This window comes from Trachurus japonicus, chromosome 17 (genome assembly GCF_045865225.1).
Source record: "Trachurus japonicus isolate A0001 chromosome 17, Traja_1.0".
In the NCBI taxonomy this organism is placed as follows: Eukaryota; Metazoa; Chordata; class Actinopteri; order Carangiformes; family Carangidae; genus Trachurus; species Trachurus japonicus.
This window is the reverse complement of record NC_140923.1, coordinates 6472347-6493632: the sequence shown is the minus strand read 5'-3', so window position 1 is coordinate 6493632 and position 21286 is coordinate 6472347. Positions and strand designations below refer to the sequence as shown.

General features: G+C 40.6%; 1 protein-coding gene and 6 non-coding genes across 7 annotated transcripts in view; 4 read left to right on the top strand and 3 right to left on the bottom strand.

Annotated features, from left to right (window-relative positions):
- LOC146969888 (inactive double-stranded RNA-specific editase B2-like) overlaps nt 1-21286 on the top strand; it is a 74027-nt gene that overhangs the window by 10820 nt on the left and 41921 nt on the right. Inside the window, exon 2 of the mRNA XM_085805438.1 lies at nt 10694-11128. Within this exon, the coding sequence (XP_085661564.1) occupies nt 11026-11128 (103 nt within the window). The 5' untranslated portion in view covers nt 10694-11025. The remainder of the gene's footprint in view (nt 1-10693; nt 11129-21286) is intronic.
- Nucleotides 17916-17997, bottom strand: trnas-uga (transfer RNA serine (anticodon UGA)). The gene has a single exon. It is a non-coding gene; the product is annotated as a tRNA-Ser (tRNA).
- On the bottom strand, nt 18332-18413 carry trnas-uga (transfer RNA serine (anticodon UGA)). Its single transcript has one exon. It is a non-coding gene; the product is annotated as a tRNA-Ser (tRNA).
- trnas-uga (transfer RNA serine (anticodon UGA)) lies at nt 18654-18735 on the top strand. The gene has a single exon. It is a non-coding gene; the product is annotated as a tRNA-Ser (tRNA).
- trnas-cga (transfer RNA serine (anticodon CGA)) lies at nt 19975-20056 on the bottom strand. The gene has a single exon. It is a non-coding gene; the product is annotated as a tRNA-Ser (tRNA).
- trnas-cga (transfer RNA serine (anticodon CGA)) lies at nt 20355-20435 on the top strand. The gene has a single exon. It is a non-coding gene; the product is annotated as a tRNA-Ser (tRNA).
- Nucleotides 20979-21060, top strand: trnas-cga (transfer RNA serine (anticodon CGA)). Its single transcript has one exon. It is a non-coding gene; the product is annotated as a tRNA-Ser (tRNA).

The following is a 21286-nucleotide window of genomic DNA, read 5'->3' as shown; positions in this document are numbered from 1 at the left end:
TCAAAGGATGGACATAGTCAGCAAAAACATTACTGTAAATTATGCCCAGTTGGCACTAAAGGGCCCAAAGTTGCCAATAAAATATTCCCCACTACAATTCAGGCAGGATCTAGGCTTTCATTTTGTTTAAATTCTAGAGATGCACTGATCAATCGGCCGCCGATTAAAAACGCCGGTTTTATATCCAATTGGCCCCAATCGGTGACCGGCCGGTCACTGTCGTAATATCTGGTTTTCGGCCGATCAAACTGACGCGTATACGTGGTGTGTAGCAGCTCAACGCGCCCAGAGCAAAACAGCAGCAAAGCTAAAAACGAGCAGAAGACTCGGGAAGAAAACATGTCGCTGATTTGGACTTATTTCACTGCGTGCCAGGACGACCCAAAACACGCTCTTTGTAATGCTTGCAAGTCAAAAGTAAGCCGTGGAGGATCAGTGTTTCCGCCAGGATTGGCGTCGAGGAGTGGCGTCGAGGGTCGTCCGACAAGGGGGGGGGGGTCGGACCGTATAACACCGGGGCCACACCGGACGCGGAAGTGCCGAGAGGCGGGGGCATTTTCATTTCGGCGTCCAAATCCTCTGCGGCTGGCTTGCGCCCTGCAGCGATCGTTTCGGCGTCTGGTCTATTTTGTGCAGGAAGTCACACAAAGAAACACGAGAGAATCCGGTCAATTTTCAAAAAAAAACCACAGCGATTGACAATTACATGAGGCCAAAGTGTACGTTTGTAGCCTATTTGTGTTTATTAATCCAAACAGAGTGCGAGACATGAACACACACACACAGAGCTGAGGGGCAGAAGCACTTGTTTCTCTGTTTCTTATTTGTGATGTTTTATTCTTGAAAAGGGGGGTTATGGGCAAAATGGTGTCTGGGAGAGGGGTACTTGTATTAAATTTGGGAAAGGGTGCCTAAACAAATATGGTGTCTATTGTATGATTATAATTATTTCTTAGATAGAAAATCGGTATCGGAAAAAATGGTTTTGGTAGGTCAGACCTCCTTAAAAATCGGGAATCGGTATCGGCCAAGAATTTTGCAATCGGTGCATCTCTATTAAATTCTGACCTTACAGTCCAAATGTTGCAGCCAAAATCAAAACTCATCAGTTGTGTGTCAATGTGGTGGTCTAGTCACTGTTCCTCACAGGTATGCATGCTCAGACTCACGCACGTATACTGCCCATGTCAGTTCCAGGAGGAAACACAACACAAAGGAGTCAACACAGCCCGCCGAGGGCAAAGTTGTATATCCGGTACTCACGGTACCAAAAAGAAAACAAGCATCAATGCATTTTTCGCGTGTTGGCATCGACTTCATACCAAAGTATTGGTTCTGATGACAATCCTAGTTTCTGTAAATATAGGAATTTTAGAATTTTTTGAAAATATGCCACTTATATATGGGAAGAGACACACTAGTTAGACTTGTGTCCAGGGGTTAATTTGAGCCGGATCCTGCCGGAACAAGATCCGGCACCTCTTAATTTTGGCCTCCCTGTGTTCCGGTACTTATTTGGGCAGATCCGGCACCTCTCATTAAAAAAAACGTTTTAAAAATGTTTAAAATAAAATAATATGTATTTATTAATTTACAGAACAAATCCCCATAATTCCATGTTGTTTATAGATTTAACGTCATTTGAAAGAGTTGGAGATCTGTTGAAGTTGACGCACTGACCGGTATAGTTTCGCTTCTACCGCGCTGTGCACTGCTGCACTCGCCATTCTCTCTCTCTCCACCCCTCTCTGCCTGTGTGTGTGTGTGTGTGTGTGTGTGTGCGTGCGTGTGTGTGCATGTGTGTATGCATGCGTGTGTGTGCGTGTGTGTGCCGCGCGCGCCAATAACGGCGAAAGAGCGAGATGAATGAACGGAACGATATTGCCGAAAAATCTATTCGTGGCGGACGTAATTTATTTGAAACTATGGGAAACAGTGGCCGGAGCAACAGGCTGGACCCTGGCATCAGCCCGCTGACAGCAGGGAGGTTCAGAAGAAGAGGAGAGGCAGTGAGCGGAGAGTAGTGTGGCTTCTTATGGAAAATTCAGGTTTTGCTGCACAACTGAGCTGAGCATACTGTCTATTAATAGGCTGCCGTGCCAATCTTTGAATAATAGAAAGATTTGTGTGATTTATTATAAGCTCTTTTTTTTGTTTGTTTTGACCTGTTGAGAAAATTCCTGCCTGTGGTGATGTGGGCATTTGCCTGTGCTGTACAGAGTAGGCTATAGCCTATATTTGAAATTGAGGCTTGTGTCCCACAGCATGGCATGTCCGCCATCATCGCCCCCCCCCCCGACATGCGCCGCATACGTTCCGGGACCTCTGCCCGTCTCGTCATCCCTGAGCTGTCATATGTACTTTGCGTTCCGGCACCTCATGATTTACAAATTAAGCACTGCTTGTGTCTAATTATTCAACTAGCTCTTGATTTATCAGTCAATCTTCCTTCTAACCCTCAACTATGAGCTGTGGGTTGTGTTCATGTCAAAAAGCTGTTTGAGGTGGTTTGGGCATCTGGTAAGGATGTCTTTCTGAAGCTCCAGTCAGTCTGGCCTTTTTCCTCTGACCTCTAGCTTCAACTGCTCCCACGGCTGATATTTCCTCTCTCTCCTCTTTCTCTGTAAAACCTAGGGATGGTGTGCATGAAAATCCCTGTAGTTTCCGAATCACTCAGACCAGCCCATCTGGCACCAACAACCATGCCACATTTAAAGTCCCTTAAATCGCCTTGCTTCCCCATTCTGATGCTCATTTTGAACTTCCGTACATGGTCTGGACCATGTCTACATGCCTTAATGCATTGAATTTCTGCCATAAGATTAGCTATGATTGGCAGATATTTGCATTAACGTGCAGTTGAACAGGCGTACCTATTAAAGTGTATAACAGATCACTTCCTTTGCTTCTTGAATGTTATAGTTTACTGTGTGATTTGTTTCTTGGTTCTGTCCATTCACCCTGCTTTACATGCAATTTGATGTTCAAGTTGTCAAGCCGGTGCTGGTCCTGATAGAAATCAGCAACACTGTAATAATACAGGTCAGAATTGCATTGCAAAATATTGAGTTATGTATCTGTAAGTACCTCTTACAGCCACTTGGTGCTGCCAGTGTTTCATGTTTCTCTCAGGTGCTTGTTCAATCCAACCCAACAGCACAACTGACATGACACAAACAGTGAAACAACAACAGATAAAAGCTTCTAACACATAATTGTGGCCCTAATATGTAAAACAACATCATTTCAGGTAAATAGAGAGATAACTTTACCAAGTATTGACCTTAAGCACATTCTTAAACAAAACACCCAGATGCCACAATCTGCTTCACAATTCATACTCTATCTCTGAGTCATGACTCCATCAAGTCTGAACACACAGTTATGACAGACACACACACATTGCAGCCACATAACTAAAAATAAACTTCATTAAAATTGAGAGTCGTGCACTTGATTATCATACAGTTGTATGATATTGGAGTGTAGCGCTAACACACGGAGGCTCTCCGGTACAGTACAGTAAACCACTTGGGAGATGTGATATGATCTCCCAGTCTGTCAGAAAGGAAACCACCAGTAAATATTTAATCAGCAATTTGGTTCGGCTTTCAAATATTCATGGAATCTAATCACCTTAATCATGGTATGATCGTTATTTCACAGCATAATGAAACTCTCCGCCACATCACTCAAGCATGACCAGGGTGGCTGACTTCACGGCGCCGCTCTCAAAAAACAATAAAACTAACGCACCCCATTTGCACACCAACACACCCACACACACACAAGGAAGCCAACAGGCAAAGGTGCAGGATAAGGAAGGAAAGCAAGAAAGTAGGAGTGTCAAGGATACAATGAGAGAAGGAGGGAAGATCAGGATGAAGGAAACTAGAAAGCTAGAAAAGAAAACATAAACACGTCACATTATCATCATAAAGTCTTATATGTCACTGTAATGATCACACAGGCCTAACCAACTAAACATATAGACTCTCTACCATCATTGTTTGAATCCAACTCTAAGCTATGATCAAGGTTAAAGCTTTTTGGACCAGGTGGTGAACCAGACTGTGGCCTGTCCTTCCGTTCACCATCTTAGTTTGGATTTGAATACTGTAATATTTTCTGAATTTTTGACCCACAGGTAGTTCAAGCAGGTAGCCATCACATATAGCCTAATGCCTCCCACCCAAGTTCCAGTAGGAGTTCACAATGTTGTAAAAAGACCATGATCCCTCACCAGCTTCCCACCCAATCAGAATCACATATTTATTTTAACCCCAGGGGAAGTTATGTTACATTATATTACAGTCACTTCAAGAATAGAGAACATGGTTTTCCCTGGTAGAGCTTTAGATTGAGGGCAATTGTTTTTCTCCTGTATCATATGCATTGAGTTCATCATTGTGCAATTTTTCACCCGGATTGTCTCTTTACAAACTCTATGAATAATCCAACAGAAATGTTGTGGCTAAGACAAAAACTGTGCATAGGGGCTTTAAGATTAAATAAATTAATAACAAATGTTTATAGACTACATTTCATGCAGCAAAAAAAATAGCAATGCTCTACATCAAGCAAAAGGACAAGATATTTAAAACTGGAAAAATGCAATAGAAGCGTGGGCCGAGAAGAATAAAGACTTGAAGAGAGAGACAGGAAAACATAAATATGCTAATTCTGTAATATGACAAGATTTCCAGATGACACAATGATATGGCATCATTTATCCCGTACATGCAGCGAAGTCGTCCTCGCCAGTCGCCACCAAACCTGACTGGAGAAGCTGGAGAAAGCGAGCCTCAGGGCAGCAGCAGCAGCGGCTTTACACAGCAACACTGAGATGGATCTAATGTACAGTATAATGTTTGGCCTGAGGAGCGCACAGGGAAGCCGCTGTGTCCTATTTGCTGGGATGTTGAGCTCATTTTTGGGGAGCACTTCATTCTCCCTGCCCTGTGGGGTCTTAGCCACAGGCTGAAATACAGTACAATCTATCTGTTTTTCATCAGACGCCGCAATAGCCTCTCTGTTGAGTCCGCATGATGCTGTAGTCCCCACATCTACTCACCTTAACAGTCTGCATGTTTGGAAACAGCAGGAGGAGATGTCAGACATGTTATCACCTCACATCACGTGGATGAACAAATATTCCACGTGTCTGTTCTGTTGTTTCTAGCACGGTTTAAGCCAATTGGCATCAAATTTGGTTGAATTTTAAGACTTTTTTCAGCTCTTTCTCTGTTTCACTTGAGTAACTCAGAGCCTTTAGACTCGCAAAAAGTTGATCAGTTTGAGACAAACAAAATAAAACATTTTAAAACCAGTGCTTCCAGGGTATTAAAACGCAGGAATTACATCCGTCGGTATGCCTCTGGTCTTATCCAGCCTAAAGGATAAAGCTCCTCACAGCGTTGAGGAGTGCGGCGGCTAATTAGCACAGAGATAAACTTCTAATGAAGCTGTGACATTTAAATAAAAAATACATGAAATAATCAAATAATGTTATGTTATTTTTTGGCCAGAGGCAGACTCAGAATATTCTGGTTCTTGGCATTATTAATAAAGCAGGACATCTTCATGTTAGTGGCCTCCAGGATCTTACGTGAAAGTTTTTTAGTAGAATATAATCACAAAAACCTTGTTCCTTAAACCGTAGAAATGACGAGTTGTTTTACTGCAACAATGATACAAGAAAACACTTCAGTCGCTTTCAAAGTTAAGTCATCTTCATCTTTTTACACACATTTTCCGTTATTGAAGCCAGTAAACAGTATTTATTTAAAATAAACCAACAAAAGAATAACAGTATTTTGTGTCCTCTGAAGCTTTAAAGAAAGTTTGTCTCACTCACAACTAGACTTGTAGTTCTTGAGACCGGTCTCAAGACCACTTTTTTGTGGTCTTGGTCTTGTCTCGGTCTCAGGTCTCTCGGTCTCGCAATGTCTCGGACTGGCAGAACGGTCCCGAAGGGATTTGTAGTCTACACTATCCAGACAGGCATGCTTTTTTTTTGGATATCATTATTTATACGCCCACTTCAAGTGGTACCAATCACATGCATTTTGTGACACAGACACGTTGACGCTCGTCTTCTCGCGTTCTACAACTCATGCGGAATAGCAAAATATGGTGTAACTAGTTGTTGTTTTTTTGTCTCGGCCTCGGTCTCAGTCTTGAGCTCAACTGGTCTTAGTCTTGACTTGGTCTGTCTTGGTCTTGATACTCTCTGGTCTTGGTAGTGTCTTGGTCTCGTTTCAGGCGGTCTTGACTACAAGTCTACTTACAACACAGGGGAAGTGTTTCTTGGGATACAATAAAGCAACAGACCTGGCGGGATTCGAACCGGGGGCCGCCTGCAGTGAGGACCACAGCCTCAACACATGGGGCGGGCGCTCCACCAACTGAGCTAAACACCGCCCTGTCTTCTTTTCTGATTTCCAGCTGACGACCCCATGAGAGGGTCGTCACAACATTTTGAACTGACTTCCCCGTTTCAAGTGGAACTGCACCACAAGTGAGCATTTATTTTCCTTTTTAGTCACTTTACGAATGCAGCACTCCTGTACATGCATGTACCTGATTTTAAGCCAAATCCCCGACACTTCTCCAGCGGCAGATTAGAATAATCCTCCGAAGGAGAGTCAGATAAATGAGGAAGAGTTACAGCTGCCTTCACTTCGTTCCTCCTCTCCCTCCACTCTTCTGCTCAGATTTTCTTACAGCGCACGATTACTGAGGGCACGTGGTAAGACAGTGTGGATAATCATACAAGAAAGCAACAGCTTTAGGCGTCAGTGAGGTGAAATACTACAAGAAATGTGGATCCCAGAGGCTTGACACAATCCCCAAAGCACACAACCTTCAGCACAGCCGTGGAGATAAACAAAGAGGTACATCATCTGGCTAATCCTCCGAAGAGGGAGTCAGGCACTGGAAACTTGAAAAAAAAAAACCAAGAGGACCTGAACCCACCAAAGGCCGACAAGGGGGAGGGAAGCAATGACATGATGACAGTGATAGCAACAATGAAATGATGTTGGAGACCCAAACAGAGGGGTCGATGTGAATCTTAGCTCGGATGTAACGCACTCAGATTATCAGTTTGAGGAAGGTGATTGGCAGGGATTAAACAGCTGCTGTTAATTAGAAGTAAGGGTGAGGAAGGAAGATTATGTAAAGTGGGCATTATGATGCAAAACGGTGAATAGTTCAAATTAGAGCACAAGGTCTGGTATTGAAACGTCTGCTTTAAAAAAAAGTTTTTAAAAATCCTTATTTTGTTTCTTTGTTGTGTTCTCTTCTTTATTATTGATGTTCTCATCCCATAAAAAATCCACTTTCTCTTTCTACTGTAGTTTTAAAGTTGTTAAAACCATCTTTCCCCACACTTTATAACATTATCACTCATGATCTAATCTGTAGGAGCTTTTTCCTGCTCTTCATTGAAGCTACAGTACATGATGTTTACACAGAGTCTTTATGTTGTTTTACTGTTTCATCAAGTCGTCTTCATCGGTTTAAACGTATTTTCCTCAAAATTAAGCCTGACATGTTTGGTGTAGGACAAGTTCTGAAGGTTTAAAGAAATGTCGTTAATGCACCATATAGAAAAAAAACAAAGACAATATTGTGACCTCCACAGGCAGCAGGTAGACGGAGCAATTACACTGTCAGGGCTGTTTTCTTGAAACCACTTTATACTCTCTGGTCTATCAAATCAAATCTGTCTTTTTTTACTTAGCTTAGCTTCATTGGAGTTCCTCATGAAACTGGGCTGGTTAACCTGCCACAGGGCCCAGGGGGTGAACATCTGGAGCTAGGTTCCTTATGCCCCATCTCCAATTAGTTGCCCATTTCTCCTGGTGGGTTACGGCCTTGTTCAGAAGTTATCTGTTAGCTTTAGTGAGCAATGTGACACTTTCTCCTCGTATCCCCGCACCTCCATCTACATCCTGATTAGAGAAAATCCTCCCAACCCCCAAATGTCTTTATAAGTTGTCAACGTATTATGATGTTTTATTGACCTTCGAGACTTCACCTGCCTCCAAACAGACTTTAGGTTGTTCTTCTAAAGCTTGAAATATTATCCAGATTGATTTATTTTCAAGTGTGGCTTCACCTTGTCTTCTTTAAAAAAACAGAGGTGGAGTCTTTTACCGTGGATTCTCCTTCAAATCCACCCTCAGCTTCTTCTTCACTGCAGGATCTGATGTGTAGTTTATAGACTGTTATCACATATAAAACTCCTGAAGATAAAAGTTAAATTTGCACATGATCATACCTTAAAAATATCAATATGATCCATTTTAATATGTTGTAACATGTAGAGTTAGGCTTCATGCTTGTATGCGTTTTTTTCATTGATTTCTCATCAGTTTTAAACATGTAGATACGTACTGTTTATTGACTTTATTGGCTGGTTATACATTTGACTGCATGGGAAATACATGAAATAATTCCTCTTTCTAATAGGGTTTTATATGAAATAATATTATAATATTTAAAATTTTGTACATTTACCGACAGGAAAGCAAACTGAATTCTGCAACTACTGATAATTGAATCAGAGATCTCTCCAGATGTATTATTGTTAGTAAAATAAGTCATTTCTTCATAGCGTACAGTTTGAGTGTTACTCAACAGTTTTGTCATGGAGTGTTATGGTTTGTTTCATTATGTATCTCTTAATTTAATTTCTCTTATATTATCATTATCATGTGGGGGAGTAATCACCGTGCTGCAGCTTTTAGTGGGAGGGTAGCAAAGGAGAAAAAATGTGTTACTTTGTTACAGATATAGCTGCTGTATACCCAAATAACATGGAGTCACCCATGTTAGAAGGTGAGCTCACAGGTGGTGATAAAAATAAATAAAACATGATATAAGTGAATTTAATTTTTACAGACGTATTTATGTCATAATTAAAAAAGAAAGATATTAAAAGGACCAGATGGTCGATGGTCACAGTGCAAATTCAGACATTTAAGCCCAAAATGAGTTTTTCTTTGTTTTAATCAAGACATTTCAGAGACAAAGAAGATAACAGTGTCGATGCATGGAGAGAAATTCGTTTCATCTCCTGCTGCTGCAGAAACATCTCAGCAGGAGAATCTTTCTAACCTACATTTCAGCACTTTAATGTCTAATACGTAACATGTCACTGCATGGAGTCCTATACAGGAGCATCGACATATGGTTCATATATTTATGTGTGGTTAGCGCTTAAAGCCTGTGGATTATTTATTCATTTATTTTGTGAATTAATCATATATCAAAGAATTAGCTGGACAAATTAGTTTTAGTTGATTGATTTTTCTTATTTCCTTATAAAACGTGTATAGAATATTCAAAACATAGGGGAAACCCCACAACAGGTCGGTGTCAGCCAATCAGAAGAGAGGAGGCTCTGAGCCTCTCTCCTGATTGGCTGACTGTTTTCTGACTGATCCAATAAATAAATAAAACAAATATAGCAGATTTCAGGTAGAAACAAAATCCTGCAAGTGTTGGACAGTGGGTCCTGGCTTGGTGAGTGCTCTGTTGTGACATCACAAAGCGACAGGAAGTCCTGACGGCTGGTTTTAAGTACATTTATACTGTATGGAGCTTTAATACAAACATCTACCTTTATACCGTATGGAGCTTTAATAGAAGAGCAGATTTTAGCCCTAAACTAAACCTTCGCGTAAGGTCAACCATGTCCTGATTATTTTTATTATAATAATAATAATCATACATCATACACAGTGCGTGTTCAGGATACGATCCAGATGATAAATTGTGAGATAACGAGCCAACAAGTGACCACACAGATGAATTATGTAACTCATTAAAGGACCTGATAAATGAAATAAAGCAATTAGCATCCACCCGGCAATAAATAGAGGTTTCTTCCTGTTAAAGGGAGTTTTTCCTCCCTTTGTCGCCAAGTGCTGCTTTTTGTGGGATCTGTTGGGTTTCTCTCTGTAATTAAATCAGGTTTTGACCTTAAATTAAAAAGCCTTAAGATAATGTCTATTCATAAAATTGAACTGAATTGTAATTGTAGGATTGTTACATTACTTTTTTTTCTTCTAAACCCATATTTGATGGACACCCCATATAGAAAAGTAATATATGACATACATGGCCATACATATTAAAGAAGATGTTGCCACAGATGTCACATACTATAAAAGGGGATGTATTATTATCACGTAGTCCTACTGTATAAATATCTAAAATTTTACACAGCATGTCGCAATCTAGTATTTCATTTATACAAACATATAAATCACATGTGCCTCTTACATCTGTATATGTTTACGTACATAATATAAAAACATGTCAGTGGGCAATATAACGACAGACCCACTGCATGTGTCACTTTTTATATTTTATAATGCACATTTTGAATAATGCATGTGTGCATACGCATAAATGATTATACACACATAAACATGCATATTGTTATGAGCTAGATATATATTTCAATATGTGATATGTTTTTGTTCACATAGCATCATTTCATGAAATATGTTTTTATTTAATTTGGAAATATATGAAAATTCAGTTAATATACATACTCTATATCACATTTGATGGGACCATTGGGTCACTTAAAGTCATTTTTGTTAAAACCCTGGACTTGTCCTCCTCCAGACTTTGATTTAACCATCTGTGGTTCATCTGTTGCTTCTCTCACCAGGAGCTGAAGCCACAAAAACTCAGCGACTTTACCTCAGTGATGCTGAATCACAGCGCTGTCGACCCGCAGCTCTTCCCCCCTCCTCGTGATGTCAGCGCCGTAACAGCCGCCTGCCTCCTAAAGCCGGCAGCAGGAGGACGGGGGGTGGGGGGGGAGAGAAGTCAGTCACAGTGCTGCTGAGTGCTGGGCTTCCCGCTGCAGAGCTGCTCTCTGAATCCTCCCTGAGACACAGGAGGAGGAGAAGAAGAAGAAGAAGCAGCAGAGGACAAAACTACTCCTGGAAGAACAACCACAGAAGAAAGAAAAATAACAACAATTATAATTAGTGCTGAATGGCTCCGGTGCATGGGACCTGCAGCAGAAACATGGAGAGGTCAGAGCGCGACGTGAAAGGAAAGTCCAAGAGGAAGAGGAGGAGGAGGTGTAAAGGCAAAGGTTAGTGAAGACACACTCAGATTGTTGTTGTCATTACACATTAAATCAGCCTTTTTGTTCCGTACTGTTATTACCCAGGCTTAGTTTTGCAGTGACATCAGGTTTTGACTAATTTACATAACAACGCATTCATTTGTCTTGTGGTTTTATTTTCAGAGCAGCTTAATATAAATTCTGCATCCCGTCTTTAAATAGCAACTTTATTATTCTTGATGGTGTTGTGCAGGTGTAACTGTGGCGACAGACGTCCTCTAACCAAATTCATTTTTGTGTGACCTTTCCCTGAACCTGGTCAGGTTATGTACCTGAACTCAGTCAAACCTTTAAGAGTCAGACAGTCATTAGTCACCAGTGATTTTTAACAGTTCATCTATAAGTAGATGATCCAGGGAGGTGTATCAGAGAGACAGGGACAGTAAAGTTAATAGAAATCAGTATTGGAAGAGATAAAGTCGTCAATTCCTGCACCCTTGGAATGATTTGTATCATTTGTTCAGAAGGTTTTTTTAAATCATAAAACAAACATCTAATCAAACTGAAGTACCGACAAAAAGTTTAGTTAAAACAACCAAAGTCATCGCACTTTATCCTGTGCGTTTGAACAAAGTCTCACCACAGTCCATTAAACAGCTTAACACAAATCAGCTGTAAACTCATTATGATCCTTCCTCTGGAGTCAATGAATGTTCACACGCATTCGATGTTTCAGTCTCAGTGAAGAGTCCTGCAGCTGCAGTGACAGAAACCAGAGGAAACCAGTGGCGTAACTAACTAACATGCAGAGATAAACGTTGGTGTCATCCTCAAAACATCATCACATCATATTTCACACAAACAGAGAATCAACCGGTGGAACAAAAGTCATCGTACGACGCTGAAGACGCTGCACGTTCCACCCTCTATTTACTCTGTGTCATGTAAATGTACATGAATGTAATGATGCGAGCGCCGGTAATCATAATTACAGTCGTCTGGGCAACAGGTCAGCCTTTTAGGATTAAACTGGCATTGTTCTCCACATGCTAATCCTGAGTAAATGCGGCAGATTACTCTGTGATGGCTTTTGTATTAAGTCCAATGGTTATTCAAAGTGCGCTAAGCCTATTCCACTTTCATTAATGACCCAATGGCCTTTTTTCATGTGTGTGTGTGCATCAATGCTTCCAGAAAATCATTACTCAACACAGCTCCTTAAATCCCACTATTTTAGGGACAGGCTGCACTTAGCTGATGTTTCCACTGTGTCCGGCCACGAGCGCCACTTTCACGCCAGCTGTCGCTTTAGAAACAGACGGCAGCGTCTTTTTTCTCTATTGTTTACAAAAGAGCTCTGTGAGCGCACAACATGTTGTGTGACTGTTGTATTTATACTCTCCATTCATCCAACAGTATCTCAGCAATGTTTACGTTTTTCGTTTGCGAGTTTTAACTCCCAACAACTCCACAAAAAGTAAATATTCAATGCAACTGTGCAGAAAATACAAAGAAACCAAGAAAAATGTAATTTAATTACCATTTAATTTCATATTGAGCTGTAGAGATCCGCCATTTATGCACCCATCCAGCAATAGATTTGCTTAAATAATACGAAAATTGTTGTCATTCTTATGTCCGTGTGTTAAATACAAACAATAACATTTCTGTTTGAGCCCAGGTTAAACAAACTGGATTGTGGTGGATGTGTTTTTTAAAGTTCGGACAGAGCTAGGCCACTGGTTTACTCCTCCCCGCTCTCTCTCATCTGACGTTCGGAAAAGACGTGAAAACGTAATTTGAAAAAAAAGAGTAAGTCTTTAGTAATGAAAGGAAAAGGCTGTTCAGTGTAGTGATATTGCTTATTGGTTACATGAGCATTAATTTGATTAATTCCCTTTGCCTCAGCTGTGGGTGTCGTGTATCTACCTGTGTAATATGACATGCGTTGATGCAGATAATTGGGGTAATGTAGGAAAGGAAAATTCTTGATCCTTTACACTGGGAAATAACACAAGTTTACATTACACTTCTAATCATAACAAGGGATAAATCTGGCTGAAAATCATCCGTTTGAACAATATTGTGGAGCAGGTCTTATTGTATATTGACTGCCCCAGAGGAAAACATGCATGTTCTGCAGACCGATCTTAGAATAGTAACAAATTAAGAAGTTTCTAGATCTGAACCGTGAGAAACCATTTTAGCTCCTTTGTTTCAGAAAACTGAAATCCTCTCTCCCTGTGAGGAATTATTGGACAGTCTAACAAATACATAATGAAATTATGCTGTTAATAAGGTTTTTTTTTCTCTGCATCATCTGTGCACACATGACAGGATGAAGTTATTGTGAGGTTTCCAGTACAAAAAAATAAATAAATGGCCATTCTGCTATAAAATCCCCTTCTGTTCTGCTTTTCAGTCAAATTAACCAAACTGTCATTTGTTGGCTGAGAGAAATGATTTCATTGTCCTGCTTTTAGCGAGGATTGTGACTCCGCAGCATGGAACAGACAGCTGCTGTCTGTGATGAGTCTTGTCAGTAGTTTTCTGACGACGCGTCACGCGCTTGGACATATCTGTATATTGGATGCATTTTGGATAAGTGAGCTCCATCGTGCAGTCAAACTTAGTGGGGCATGTCAGTGTGCAATTTCACTGATGGATTCAGCAATCTCCGCACTTCTCTGGGGCCCTGGCTTCATGAAAACATTAGCAATATGGTTTGTGTGCCCATTTAACTTAATTGCAGGGATGCTCAGCGGGTAAAGTGTGGTACTAACTCTGCAAGGGTTAGGGGTCCCATTTCTTCTGAGGCTCAGTGTGTGTTTGGGGGGGTGGGTAGGGAGGCTGCTGGTAACATTGGCACACTGTGAGCTTTGATCCACACTGGGGCATATATGTTTATGTTTACAGTTTTTTCAATCAATAGATTTTCCTCATTTATTTTCTTTTTCCTTCCTTTTGTTTTTTGTTCTTGGTCAATCTGCAATATTATACCTTGAAATTACAAGAAAAGGTTGGTAACAGTCTGTATTTTACCAAGAGTGACTGATACCATGGGGTTTTAGGAAAAAAAAGAAATGAAAAAAAAAGATAGAAAACAGGGGGGTAAATTTAAAGTTTAAAACTCTGAATTTTCGATTTTAAAGATGCAACTTGCAAAACATAACCAAAAAAGTTTTTTTTTAAATCAAGAAAAGAAATACATCTCTGCACTTCACCTGGTTTGAAATGAGATAATAAATGTTTCCTCACTGCAAAATCCAACTGAAAAGTTTGATCAGATCTTCGACTGCAGGTACAAAAGAAATTTTTTTAAGTCTTCCATGTATTTTTTTTATTTACCTAAATGCCACTGTACACCATTAGACTGGTAGAAATATATGAAAAATATATAAATTAATGAAAATGTTTACCAGAAAAAAACAAGTCTACTACTTGGAAGATGCTCAGATTGACTAATAAATGACTGATAAATGTAGCTGAATTAACTCTTTGTTCTATAGACACTCATCACTGTGTTAGTGTGATGCTGAAGAAAATATAAAAATGTGATTAGAGTTACGTCTTTTATCTGTGAATGGACATTTGTTCATGATGTACACAGGAATAATGGCACTCTTATTCACTTACAATATGTGTATCATGTCAGTGTGTTCATATTTGACTGAGTTACACCTGCATTTCATGAGTTAATTAATATGCAAACACAAGCTAACATTACATTTTATTAATGATTGTATGATCATAAATAAAGTAAATTGTATAATATACGTTTATGTGTGTCATTTAGTTCTGAGTCTGAGCAGCTGCTTTTTTTAAAGACACAGAATCGACAGACATCGGGATAATCTGTGTGGTTATTTAGGGTCCTTATTTTATGTCTGGGTCAGTCTGAGATGTTTCGGGGAAAATTGCAGTAAATTCTATTTAATGGTCCCCTCATTACATTTGTTTTGGCTTGAGCGATCGCAGTGAGAGATCAAAATACTAAAACCCATGTGGAGATGTTCAAACACACAAACACTTACACTAAATAAACATTTTTATAGGGTGAAAACGTTGCATTTGAAAAATAAAACCAGAACTAAATTCCTCAGAGAAGCTTCACTCAAACTGAGGAGAAGAAAAACACAAAAAAGTACAACGTGACTGAGATCATGCACAACTTAATTAAGTGTCTTGATTCTTAGGTAATTAAATTCTTAATTTTTACCAGCCATATAATTTGTGAATAATATTTTTAACCTCCACACGACCACCTCTGCAGTTTTACAACGATTGTCGGTCGTCCTGATGTGAATGAGTCAAACTCGAGGGAACGTTTCCATCAGTCTACAGCAGATTACATGAGCATGATATTAGATGAGAGGGGCCTCTAGTGGTTCAGACTGCTGCATGCAGAGGTAGGTGATACATAACGTGTGATGTCTTTCTGCTGAAAGTGATGTCACGTCTGCAAACACTCACGTTGGTGTTTAATTTTAAAAATCAAATGTATTAATGCATGACTTGTACAGCAAGGGGATAGGTTTGGCTGCACTGGTGACAAAGAGGGATGGTGGAGGAATATTTCTCTAACTCTGGGATCCATCCATCCAATAACTTCCATTTATCTGGATCTGAGTTGCAGTGACACCGAACTCTCCAGACCTCCCTTTCTTGAGCAACATTTTCCAGCTTCTCCTGATAAGTCCGTAGTTGTGCCCCGGCCAGAAGGCATGTTTAGTCCCTCCAATCAGTTCTGAGTTTCCTCTGCGATTTCTTGCTATTTGGATACTGTATGCTTGGAAGACCCCAAACTCTGGGATGCATTGTAATAGCTTCAACTGTAGTGATCTTAATGTCAGCATGTTAGCATTGTCATTGAGTATGCTATGACACTAAAGACAGTGTGTAGCATGACTAGAGACACTAATTGTTCGATCTGTTAGAACTTGGAAGTTGGATTTTCCTGAGTTCCCAGTCTAGGTCAACAGAAACACCCCACAGAAATCTGAATTCCTACTTGGAAGCTCAGACGGACTTCAGCGGACCCGAGCTCACAATCCAAGATGGCCGCTCAGTGCATCAACAGTGACTAAAAGCTGGACATGACACTGTGTCATCAGCCATTTAGTCTTGTTTTTGTGTCAAATTAGTCATAGCGACGCAGTATTGTGCAGATTTTACCTGTAAACATGTTGTGTTGCTTTCACATGCAAACTGTCACATAGTGTGTTGTTATCAGATGCTGTTAGCTAACAATGGTACCAACAATAGCTTACAAAACGGTTACTTTTCCAACTTGTTTCCAACTCTTACCTGGAAAGTGGACACCTCAGATGCAACGTTGTTCCCAGCTCCGAACCATTTAATAATACAATACATAATATGAATTCCTCTTCCACTCCGTTTCCCTTGTTCCAGGCTCATGTGACTTCACCTAACACAAACCAGACGTCAGACAAAAAAAAATCAACGTCTTAGTAAATGACCCGGATCTGTCCCTAAATTGAATGGGTTCTCCACAGGCTGCCACCCCGTCCTCCCACCAAGTTCGGTTCAAATCGGCTTGGTACTTTTTGCATAATCCCGCTGACAAATAAACAGACACAGGTGAAAACATAGCCTCCATGGTGGAGGTAACAATCACAACAGATAGAGTCCACAGTCAGAGACAAATGAAACTCAATCTTTCAAACTGATAAAGTGACAGTAAAGCAGCAGGCGAGGGCATTAAAAGTTGAAACAAGGCCATTTTCAGCAGTCAGCGGCCTGCCATAGATTATTGCTGTCATCCTTATTATCTCCCGTTGCAGTTTCATTGCACATTACCATATGTTTCAGGCAATAATTTCATCACTCATTTCCAAATAATGATCATCAGCCTGTTGATTTGAAAGCAGACGTTTAGCTTTGACTGGCTTTGTTGCTTGAGTGCGATTTGATGAGATGATGCACTGAACTAAATTTAGACCTGGACTGAGAAAGGCTTTGTAGTCTGCTTTCTCCATGCAGGAAAGAAAATGATGCTTGACATGGATGTGAAATAACAAACACTCAGGTGCAACAATTAAAAGCAAAAAGACAATAAATGAATCAAAGCATGCAAATAGACTTGGTACTTGCAAATGTGATTGAATGTGGTTTTCTAAAGTTTCATCACCCAGCTGTCGGCTCATGATTAACTGATGATTTTAGCACAGATTCAAACAGTCAGTGTAAGTTACTGACTTAATTAGTCAGTGCTGCTGTTTTCTTTGTACCAAGAGCTGGTTAATGAGAGAAATTAGATTTTAAATGCTGCTAAACCCTCTTGATGATAGCCACAGAGCATTGTGAATGGAAACATAATCAGTTTACTATGAACACAAAACAAATCACCAAAATAAATTCACAAAGAGAGAATTGGGAGTCCACCGACCCGTGCCAGATTAAACCAGCTCAACCAAACACCTTGCCTGTCCCACATAAAGTCCACCATCCATTTACCAGTAAAGTAAATCCAAAAACATAAATGGAATTCAAATCCTCTCTTCAAAATGCAAAAATTAGAATCCACAAACAGCAAAGCATTGCCAAAAAAGAGGAAAAAGGATCCAAAGGGAATCAAACTCGTCTCGTCTCGTCTAGTCTGCATGGGGAGACCCCATTGGAATTAGTCTACCGGCCATCACAGCTGTAATAATTGTGCATATTTTGCAGATGTACAGCACTGAATTCTCGGTTGTCTAGTTATACAATACAGTGAGGTTTCTGGATCCAAACAGTGTGGCTGGTTTGGAGTCTGATCTCCACCTTCAGTTAAAGATATTGTGTGAACTTTGTTCGCTGTGAGCAGGGTTCGAACCTGCGCGGGGAAACCCCATTGGATTTCAAGTCCAACGCCTTAACCACTCGGCCATCACAGCTTCAAAACAAGGGCATAATTAAGATTTCTATATCTGCAGATGAAAAATCAATGCTAATTCAACTTCCTTTTCTTCTTGAGGATATCTGTCTGTCAGCCATGGGATTAAAGAGTCAGGCCCTGCCAGGACGGCAACAGCAGAACAGCTAACTGAGCTTCAAAACCACTCAGTGATGTCACTGAGGCTGCATCAGATTTTACAGAATGTTTATGGTGCCAAGTTTGATAGATTTGAGATTTCAGGAAGCTTTTATGGTTTAAGTGAGTGGAAGGAGAGGTCCAGTTTTTGATCATCTTTTGAGGCCTGAATGTGTAAGGTTGTTAAAGTATCTGATCGCTGTGAGCAGGGTTCGAACCTGCGCGGGGAAACCCCATTGGATTTCAAGTCCAACGCCTTAACCTCTCGGCCATCACAGCTTCTATTGCTTGTCGCTTTCTGTCAGTGAATAATATGATACTGTATGTCAATGCTCTGATCTGGAGTATTTCTACCCTGTGATATTTCTACTGTTACTTTGTTAAAAGCTGGATGTAGTTCTTCCCTCATCAGCTTAGGAATTTGGAAGTATGAGATATCACTGGAAAATTCTGCAAAGTCCAGTTGCCGTTGATTTTCATCTGCAGATGTAGAAATCTTGATTATGTGCTTCTTTTGCAGCTGTGATGGCTGAGTGGTTAAGGCGTTGGACTTGAAATCCAATGGGGTCTCCCCGCGCAGGTTCAAACCCTGCTCACAGCGTTGCCACTTTTTTAACAATCAGACAAAAAAGAACATTTACATGCTTATTTGTGAGATATTTGTCTGAGGAATTGGTGGCGACCAAACCAGAGGTCAAAACAAACCTCACCTCTGTTTTAGTTCAAGAGTAGGAATGATATTATATATATTATGTAAAATATCTTTTTCAGACTATTCATGTCAATAACTGATCAATAGATGTACATATTTACAACCTATCCTAAACTCTTGTCAGCACCCCCTCATCAAGCTCATGGACTTGTTCCATGGGATTGTGATGAAAAACAGGCCATGTCGTTTTCATTCACTTTGGTTTGTTAATCACTACTTTCACATGAAACTCGGAGGCTCTTCTCTCTCTGTGTGTGTGTTTGTTTGCATATTTGTGAAAGGGTGTGAACGGTACCCATTATGTGCAAATGTTTATGCGTTCATCAGCTCACTTGAATGTGCCGTCAGCAGTTTGCTCTCTCAGCCCGCCCACTCACCTACAAAGAGCTGATCAAAGCTCAGAGTTGCGGCGTTTTCAGAGCAAATTCTCTCATAGACGAAAGATAAAAAGAATTGGAGGGAAGCTTTTTGCCTTATTATGTTGAGTTAGGAAACTAAAGACCATGTTTCTTCAGATCCTTTGTAGGAAACAGTTGATTTATTCAACTTTTTACTTCAGTGCATCTGCATGCCACAAGGAATTAGGTCACGTAGACTTTTCCTTGACTCTGAAATTACAGTAATATCAGCAGGAAGTTGAGGAGGATCTCAGTCTCAGTCTTTGGTCATCATGTTCTATCAGAGAGCCAGAAAGAACAAACAACACAAATCCCAAGCAGCGTTTGTTGAGACAGAAGATCATTAAAGCCTGAGCTCTCTGTTCCATATTCAGTTTTCAGTGTTTTATTAGTTTTTATACACATAACCGTCGGGCAAAAAACATACTGGGCAAAGTTGCTCGAGGTAAAATTGTTAATGTGCACTTCAGGCTTCAGTGGAGATTATGTTGTATAGGAGAAACCTTTTGGAGGAAACAGAGTTAAAGCTCTGGAAGTTAAAAAAGCAACCGCCTTGAGACAGTTTTCAATTTCAGTTTTTAAGTACTTGAAATAAATGTGTTGAACATTTAAGCAAAGTTTTACAGGTTGCCAGATATGCAAGTCAACCAAATATCATAGTTTGTAAATGAGGTTTTAAAACCACCCTAACCCTATGGATTCAGTTTCCTTAAGTAAAGTAAAGCACACTCGCTGTGAGCAGGGTTCGAACCTGCGCGGGGAAACCCCATTGGATTTCGAGTCCAACGCCTTAACCTCTCGGCCATCACAGCTTGGAGAACAATGGCATGTCTTCACACAAAGCATACACTATTTCCTGTTTTATTGACTAACTTTAGTCAAGATTAGAGAGACACACAGGGAAAATTTTAAATTAAAATGTCCAAAAACCCTTTTCAATAAGTTTCAGGCAAATGTGTAAATGATACAACTATGGGACATAGCACAGACATCAATATTGCACCTACTGTGGACTGTACAGAAAGATATAGATGTGTGGGTTTAAGACCTGGCACATCGCTGTGAGCAGGGTTCGAACCTGTGCGGTGAGACCCCATTGGATTTTGTGAAGCTGTGATGGCCAAGAGGTTAAGGCGTTGGACTCGAAATCCAATGGAGTTTCCCGCGCAGGTTCGAACCCTGCTCACAGCGATGTGACATATGTCCGCTCAACTCTCATAGTTAGAGTGGTGAAATTCCAAAAGGAGATGCTGGAAGTTTGTCTGTATTTCCACATGCTGCTGGTTGCTAATTTGTAGATTCTTTGCTCTGTGACATATTTAGACCGACTACAAAATGGTCCAATCTGAACATGTATACAGCGAGACGCAGTCATGTTAAACTGGGATAACAACAGTATAAGTAGTCCAGTGAAGTGGTCTAGTTGAGCTGTAACTGTAGCTCTACTGACTGCCTGTACTGAGTTTCAAAGGGAGCAATGTGGACGTACTCCTCTCTGATCAGGCTTCATGCAACAGAAATTCAAGATCAGACCAAGTGCAGAACCATCGCTGTGAACCTGCGCGGGGAGACCCCATTGGATTTCGAGTCCAACGCCTTAACCTCTCGGCCATCACAGCTTGAAATCAGTTGATTTGTCAGTTTGTTTCTGGTATCAGCACAAGTCCTTAAAAACAGAAGCCTTTTGTTGTGTTTGCATCTGTAGATCTCATCATGATTCCCCCTTCTCAGGAAGCTGTGATGGCCGAGAGGTTAAGGCGTTGGACTCGAAATCCAATGGGGTTTCCCCGCGCAGGTTCGAACCCTGCTCACAGCGATTTAACAGTTGTTAAACATGTCGGTCCAACAACATTGTTCTGTGTTGAAACTCATGGCCACATGCTCCACAATATGATACGATCAAGCTAATATGGGGTGTAAAGCCACCTATTGTAGCAGCATTAGACAATAGACAAATTCCTTCCTGCTTGTCCTCACAGCCTAGGACACGACACGCCCACTGATGATGGCATGGTTCGCAGGAAAGAACCATGGTTCCCTTA